At 40.7% G+C, this 8,623-nt stretch overlaps 1 protein-coding gene across 6 annotated transcripts in view; it reads left to right on the top strand.

Annotated features, from left to right (window-relative positions):
* Window positions 1-448: 448 nt before the first annotated feature.
* Window positions 449-8,623, top strand: part of dnm1 (dynamin 1) — a 54,493-nt gene continuing 46,318 nt past the window's right edge. For all 6 annotated transcript variants that reach the window (XM_022769450.1, XM_022769446.1, XM_022769449.1 and 3 more), the window contains exon 1: window positions 449-820. In XM_022769450.1, coding sequence (XP_022625171.1) covers window positions 660-820 — 161 coding nt within the window. In that variant the 5' untranslated portion in view covers window positions 449-659. The remainder of the gene's footprint in view (window positions 821-8,623) is intronic.

Genomic DNA, 8,623 nt, shown 5'->3' with positions numbered 1-8,623 from the left:
ATGGATTAATCAACTAATGATTGCAGGTCTACTTGCGATCAACATAAATGTTGGACAATTGCAGGAAGAAGTTGTATAGAGTGCCCCCTGGCCTCTGTCCATGGTGCTAACATGGTCCATGCTCAGCACCGTTGACAGAAGTGTAGGTTACATCATACAAAATTGTTTGTTTGGGCAATAACATCAAAAACTGGATGCAAGACTTTCCATCTACAACTTTTGAAACCCATTTCACTCCAACAAGATTAATCTTTGGAGTCTCTTCAAAACAAGAACTTCCTGTACTGAAAGCAGCACACTTTGACAGGCAACACAGTGAAAGTGCACCAGTGTCACCACCCAGCGGTGTGCGTGGAGAACTGCAGGGATCTCTCCTGAGGAAAATACAAGAGATCATCCTCATCCTCCTCCCCCCCTGCTGCGGTGCTTGGTTGAGAGGAGTGTACATGTTCGGTGGTGGAGGGAGAGAGTCCAAGCTGAGGTGATCTGACACACCGAGGAGGCGCAGTCAATGAGGGAGCAAACCGAAAAGTAAACCGGTGTGAGTCCAAGACGCCCTCTGAACGCGAGGGTGGCGAGGAGGGACGAAGAGAAATATATAAGACACAAATCCCTCCCTGCGCTGACTAGGAAGATAGGCGTCCGATTGCACCGCAAAGATGGGCAACCGGGGAATGGAGGATTTGATTCCTCTGGTGAACCGTATGCAGGATGCCTTCTCCTCCATCGGCCAGAACGCAAACCTGGACCTGCCGCAGATCGCCGTGGTGGGCGGCCAGAGTGCGGGGAAGAGCTCGGTGCTGGAGAACTTCGTTGGGAAGTAAGTAGCTTTTCCAGGCTGCGATGCGTGTTGATGCGCCCCGGTGCACCACGCAAGCGGCTCCGCAGTAGATTTTCGCTTTACACTTTACGCATCTCAGTCCCCATCCCCCTTCTCATGCAGGTTTAAATCCAGCACTCAGGCTTCACTGAGATCCTACGATTGTTACTGAGCCCTCTAAATATTGCACATTTCACCGTTTGGATTTTTTTTTTATCTCCTTGCTTCCATGCAGCACCAAGGCAAGAAGATTATTTTGTTAGGCCTACATAAATCCCTGGTTTAGTTTATCTGCTAACTACTACATGATGCATTCATGGAACCATAAATTCCTGTTAAATAACACCTCTGTTTATGAGGGCTATAAGGAAAGATGAGTCATTTTCCAAACTTCCTGATTTTAGTGTCAAAGTGACTCCAAGTTGTACATTATTTAATCCTATGACAACTGTCACAGAGGCAGGTTCAGTTTGGATGCAGACTTCCTGTAAAGCAGATACAGTTACAAGGCATCTTGCTGGATGTGTTGTTGTTTCTGTGGCAGGGCCACAATTTTGTTGTCCATAGGCTATTTTATCCCCACCAGGCAAGGGTGCAAAGGGTGATGCTCGCTATGCGTATGTGAGGACGTTTCAGCCTTGCAAACATGCACAGCTTTCTGGCTGTCAGAGCTGCTGCTGCTGCTGCTGCTGCTGATGATGATGAGATAAAACGAAGCCAGGGGAACAAATCTGATCTGTTATGCTGCAGTATGACCTTGCAGAGAGAGAGAGAAAGAGAGAGAGAGAGAGAGAGAGAGAGAGAGAGGTAGAGAGAGAGTCCACCTGAGCTTTGAGCCCTTCCAGCTCAGCTCCATCTGTCTGCCAGTGCTTATGCTGTAAATTAAGCTTACCTCATGTAGGCAACAGCATGGGTGTCACTTTGCTAACTGTCCGTCGGCCCTGCTTGCTTGTATTTCATTTGATCAGAAGTTCTTTTTTTTGTGTGTGGTTTTGTAGACTTTAATTCCCTTGGATACTGTGCACATGAGTATGTGATTCAGCAGTATTTCCTGCTTAAGCAAGGTCAGAGTGTATGCATACTGTGGCTCCAGGCCAGCCCCCCCCTCCCCACACACACACACACACACACACATACACACACGCACACACATGCACACACACTGAACAAGGGCTGGGTATTCCAAGATGAAATATCATTCATTTCACTGGACAGACAGAGATCCATCAGTGCAACAGCTTAATTGAGATTTTGAAGTGATTCATCACTTTCTGGCAGCTGTAATTGGGCATGAACACATCTGGCGTTGTTATCACTTTCGGTTGACACCTTCATTATCTTCTCTTACATTTGTTTAGCAGCTGAGACAGATAGTTCACCACACGGCCAGAGTGCTAACCCCCATCTTAACAGGTAGTAAGTCAGGCAGGCCTACTGCTTACACCTGAGGCTAATCTACACATGATGCTTCTTGTGGAAGGAGCAGGTTTCGTGGTGAAAGATGTAGCCTACAAGTACAACTTGGGAGATTTAAAAGAAACTGATTTAGCCTTGCACTATTGTTTGTCATATTCACAGTGGGTAGCTTAAAAAGGTTTAAAAGTTGATGCAGCACAACCAGAAATAGCTTTTTCTTTTTCCTTCCTTGTCCAAAACCTTGTGCCTACGTTACCAAGAACGCAACTTAAACAGCCACAAAAGGCTTCATATAGCTAGCCCGAGCTTCTGCTTCTCATGTATTAACATTGAATGTATTAGCATACATTGTGGATATATGCTAATACATGGGAGAGCTCTATTCAACTTTTCTGCATATGCAGTAGCTCTCCAGAAGAACTGCAAACAGACTTTGATGTCTTAAATTGGTGGAGTTTCCCTTAAACTCCAAATCAGCACTTGAATAATCTCCAATATAAAAAATACGCACCCTGAACCTGAAATGATTTTTTCTTACCATTGTAGTCTATAGTACTTTATTTAATACTTTTTCTCTAGAGGATCTAATAGAGGAATCAATAGACATTTTAATGAGCGTAACTCCAAAAGCAGTGTTTTGATATTAGCTTATTATTTCTTCTGTTACAGCTTGGTTAGCTTGGCCTTGTTTTAATATCAGTTAGCTAAATTTCAAGAGTTTTTCTTCCCCCAGTAATTTACACTATTACAACTATCTCTTTGCGCTCATTAAACAGGCCACGTTATGCTGCACTCACCCAGCTGTAGTCATAGCAACAGCTTCTGTCTAATTACACTGCCTCACCCGGGGGACCAGTGGTTCAGACGAAGGAAAAATGATAGCATTACAAGGGAATGTTATCCTGTATTTAAATGTGCAGCAGATTGGCTGCGTTCTTATTTGCACGTGTCAGTGAGGCCTGCAGTCTTTGCCATCTTGCAGCAGTGAACAAATTGCAGATACTGTCATGCGTTAATGTATGCACTAGTCCAGCTGCAGTGACGTCGCTCAGGTCTTCCTATCCTCCTCCTCCTCATCCAACCTTCCACCCCCACCCACCCCAGTGGCCCATTGTGTTTGTGTCATAGGTCCAAACCAACACACACTTAACAATACACCATGTGTTTACATGTTACAATGCTTCTTTTCTCCCTCTCCGTCTTTCCTTCCCTGTGTCTTATTGAGACATTAACATTGCAGCTTCTCAGAAAGTCATTTAACGTCTTCTTCTATGAGTGGCAATCTTTTTTGACTGTCATCAAGCAGTGACATGGTTGATTTTGGCAGCAACAAACATGGACTGATTATTTTCTCTCTCACAGCTCTGGTCCTGGCTTTGTTCTCCCTCCGTCTGGTTTTGCAGCTTACGGTCAGCACAGAAAATCAATACCACAGTATAGGAGACTTATAAAAGGCAGACAGACATTTACATTAATTATTTCACAGGCATATATGCTGTTTAAAACATGCCCCGGGTCACCTGTCTACAGAGCATGAGTGGAAAATGGAGACATACTCTATAAGTTCTTTCTGTCTTTCTTCCTTTTAAAACTTGTGATAATTATCAAACCACTCTGTCTACATAGGGTGATGGAATTTCAACAAAAAGTATCAGCTACAGGATCGATACAAACCTTGCTGAGGCACTTTAATGTACATCTAGACGATGTTCCTCCTGATGGTTAACCATGACACCTTTCCTCTCAGGTGGATTAGATTTTGATTGTGAGGCTGTTGCATGCCTGTCAGGTGTGACTCAGGGACAAGGACGGCTAACCTCTAAGTGATGGAGACGCTGTTGAGATATGCCGTGCTAATGGCATGAGAGAACATTTGAGGACACTAATCAAAATGATTGGTTCCTCTTCACCATCTGTCCTTCAGTGTTTTTTTGTTTTTTTAATCTAGCTTTTATAATTTGTCCTTCTTGCAGAGAGTCTACTGCGTTCTTATCTGTTCAATTTACTGTTTATCATCTCAGTCCAACCTGTGTGTCCCACCCTTTTCTGTCTCTCAATTAAACCTCAACTCAGGCGGTGCTTTATTGGCATAAAATTTAAAAGTGTCCAACTATAGAGTAAAGGCAGCAAGGTTAAACTAAAATTACAGGGATCCAGCAAATGTGGTCATCTGAGATATAATAGCCACTGTATGTCATCACTACCTTTAGCGATCAAGACACTCAGTTGTTTTCATTGGTACCCTTTGTCTTGTCTGTGACTATGACAAGCTGGGTTGTATTTGGCTGTGTTTGTGGACTGATGTCATCACATTCAAAGCCCCTGATGTCTTCAAAACAGTCAACAACATCCAAGGATGTTCGATTTATAATGTTACAGAAGCTTGAAAACTGATGACTGCAGATTAGTTTCTTGTTGATTGACTCATCAGTTAATTTCACTTATAGCTTCAGAACCATACATGTTATAGATCTGTCTATACAAGCATCAAGCATCACTCTGTGTCAGCCCTGCATCTTCTACTTGTGTCCCACTGATCAGCCTGTGAATTGACATTAAAGAAGACATTTCACAGATATGAATCCGAGCACTACACCTGTTTCCCATCTGTGTCTGTCACATCTTCCTACCAGTTTGTATTTTTCTTCCCATGAGTCTCATTAGCACTTTGTCATTAGCACAGACAAAGCAGGGAGCTTCATTGGTCTCAGTGCCCAACACATGCAGTTCCAGCTGGGTGAGAGGTAGGGAGGTTTGGTTACATGTGGATATCTGACTATATCTAACATTACTGCACGCAGAGTGTGGCATTTTATCTTAGAAGGAGGCAGAGAAGTTGAGAGGGTGTCACAATAAAAAGGAAAAGATGCATCAAATTAAAAGTTGCAGCAAAAAAGAAGTCATTTGTTCAGAAAGTCAAAGGTCAAAGTGGGAGTCACAGCAGTGCAGGAGTGGTGTGTGGCAGATTCTGTCTTCATTAGACCTGAAATGATTAATTAATTAATTAAATAATCAATCTACAAAATCACTTGGCAATCACTGGCATTCTTCAAGCAGAAATTCTCAAAAGCAAATCAACAAATTCTCTAGTTCCAGTTTCTCAAATGTAAGAATTCACTGCTTTTCTTTATCTTATATGGATTATGGACATTTTTAGACGTCATGTGTGGCTTTAGGAAACTGTGGTTGTGCGAAATTGTGATTTTTTTTTTTGTTGTTGTCCATATTTCCTAAAATTTTATAGACCAAATGATTAATCTGTTAATTGTGAAAATAATTAAAGAAGTTCCTTTTCAATTAAAACTCATGCCTGTTTTTATCTTGAGTTGTCTTTTGGAAATCTGCAGTTCTAAAGGAAATATGACACATGTACTGTCTCCACAATAATAATAGTAATATCACCAAGTTTAAATCATAAAGTGTTTACCAATGTGCTCCACCACCCTGACTCTGAAAATGGGTCAGAGGCATTTCAGTTTTAGAATTATTTTTAAATATTTATACTTAAATTGTGCAGAAAATGTTTTATTGAATGGATTTGAATAAGCAGACACTAGAAACAAAGGTAAGGTTATAATAATGTGTGACAGGCTGTTGCGGAAAACTGGCACCAGACACAGAAGAGTTTCAGAAAAAGCTGAAAATCAGCATGTTGAATTCATCATGCAACATATTAATCATTTAATGTGCTGCTTAGCACAGTATACAGCACAGTTAGCATAGGTAATGTTTACAGAAGCATTGCTGATGCTAGTTTCAGCACCATGGACAGCTCTTTCAAAAACAACCAAATCAGCACTGCAACTGCTTCTCCCAAAACACAGCAAGCCCTGATAATGGCTTTTTAATATTCATATCATCACAGAAGATTAACTGGTACCTCAGTTTATTGTCACAGTGATGGATTATAGAAACAGGAGCAGAAATTGTTAGATTTTGGGAATATATTAAATGCATTTTGAATTATTATGACATCTGTTTTATAGCTGATGGTAGCATGCTAAATGAGATATGAGCAGAAAGGTTGTTTTCCTGGATTGCTCTAAAAACCCAGGAGGATGTTATTGCTGCATGGTGTGCAGCTCAGCCGGCTGAAACACTTTGTTATCAAGTGAAGGCTGCTGGCAATAACACAACCCGGGAACATAAAAACACAACGCAGACGTTTCTCTCCCCTTGCTGCCATCACGATTCCAACCCCCACACTGAGATTTACTTCATGATATATAGCTGGTTTCATGTATTACATAACACAGCGAAGGCCGGAAGCATTCGGAAGAATAGCAGCAGCTTCACTCATGTGAAAGACAAGGACAGTATACTGTAGCTCCATTTATTCTTCTCCATTAAAACCGTAAGGAGGAGGGAGGGAATAGAAACACAGAGGGGACTTGTACAGGATGATGTTTGGAGGAAGATAAATTATGTTTTTTAAAATAAATACTGATGGAACCTATAGTTTTCAGGTTGTGCAGTGAAAATGGATAGGGTATACTACCAAGTATAAATAATGTCTGATGTGGTTTGTTGTTATGGGTTTTTTTTAGGTGCTGAATATTTTTCTTGGATTCTCTGGGACTTGTGAACTGTAATTAGATTTCTGAGGGATTTTTTTTTCAAATAAATTTGAGCTCTTGTGGTAACACTTTACTTTACACGTCCCATAGTTTCCCCATTGTCTTATTTAATTGTTAATTCCCAGCAAGAATTCTTGAGAGGAATTTGTTTCTTATTATAGGGCCAATGTTCAGTTGGTGCGCTTCAGGTTTTTTTAAATCCAATTCATTGCATAATTAAGAGCAGCAGGTCATCTGAACATGAATAGTGAAAAAATTGTCAACTGAAAAGCATATAACTAAATAAAACAGAAGAAGAATTTCCAATAATTTATAGTAACTGATAATTTATCTCAGCTTTATCTTGGTTCAAATTGATCTTTGTCAGTTTTTCCAATCATTAATACATTAGCTGTTCTTTCAAAACTTATAAAGAAATGTATAGCTAAACAAATAAATACAGTAAGTAGGTATTTTCTGAACTGTCTCAGAACATGCAGCAACTAACGATTATTGTCATTAATCTGCCATTGAATGGTACAGGAAGGGTGAGAAAGTAGTCAGTGAAAAACAGAGGAAGAGAGGACATCATTTGTTCTGATACTGCTACAGAGGATTACAACTAATCTGTGTTTGGAGTGCAGCTCACCAACAATACATTCTCCCATTGGCTCTGGTCTAATCTGGCATCCACCATCCAGCTATTCCATTGGCTCCATCTAGGTCTGTGGTTAACAGTAACATATGTATTTGTGTGTGTGTGTGTGTGTGTGTGTGTGTGTGTGTGTGTGTGTGTGTGTGTGCGCATGCACTATTCATCACCAAAAAGCAGTCTCATCCTTCTAAGACCCAAATGATGCTGGGAAGGAAAATTGCCTGCCTTTGCTGCTTCACGACTGTCAGGGTTGTTATTATTGCTGCACGCATTAGAACAGGATTAGACACGGCTCAGTGTCTGACTGTGTCTGGGAGTCGGAAGTGATGTGACGCACACGAAGACACCAGCAGAGGAGCACGTTGAGTTTGGGTTATTTGAAAAAGTACAATATCTGATAGGGAACTATTGTAAAACATTTATAAAGGATAAATCCGCTCATCCCACTCACCCCAGTCGGGGCAATTTTATCACTAAAGAATTGAAAATGCTATTATTTTCCTGGAAATAACCTGATATAAAACATTCATTTGAATTTGTAATATAGAAATACTACTATAATTTGTTCTGGTGGCATTTATACAGAAGATAAGCATAAGATAAGAAAAATATACACGATATAAAAAACATGAAAATGCTTGAAAATGTATTTTTTTGCTAAGTGAAGCTCTTTTGTACTGACCAAAACTGTGGAGTCTGCTTGAGTGAATATGTCATCTGGGTTTTTGTTGTGTTTTTTTTTGTACACCACTGAATGTGTACAGTTTTAAACAAAGAAACAATGAGTCACTACTTCACAGCAGCTGGCGTCCTCTTGATGTGTGTGCGTGTGTGTGCGCGCGCGTGTGTGTTAGTGTGTGTGTGTGTGTGTGTGTGTGTGTGTGTGTGTGTGTGTGTGTGTGTGTGTGCACATGTGTACGTGTATGTGGAAGCAAATTACAGAGAATGCATGAATCACTGGCTGAATGTTTGTTCTATTTTTTTTTAAGTCAATTGAACTGTTTCTCAACATCATTATAAATGAGGGCGAGCCCTCGATGATGAAATATACACAGGGTATGAAATCATTTTTTCTGAAACTGATTTGTTCAGAAACAAGATGCTACAAAAAAATCAATTAAATTATTCTTATTAATCAGCTGTGACTCTGCAGCAGTGATGCCCCGCCCCATGGGG

Source organism: Seriola dumerili, unplaced genomic scaffold (genome assembly GCF_002260705.1).
Source record: "Seriola dumerili isolate Sdu_G_001 unplaced genomic scaffold, Sdu_1.0 BDQW01003009.1, whole genome shotgun sequence".
Lineage (NCBI taxonomy): Eukaryota > Metazoa > Chordata > Actinopteri > Carangiformes > Carangidae > Seriola > Seriola dumerili.
This window is presented reverse-complemented; position numbering and strand designations above follow the sequence as displayed.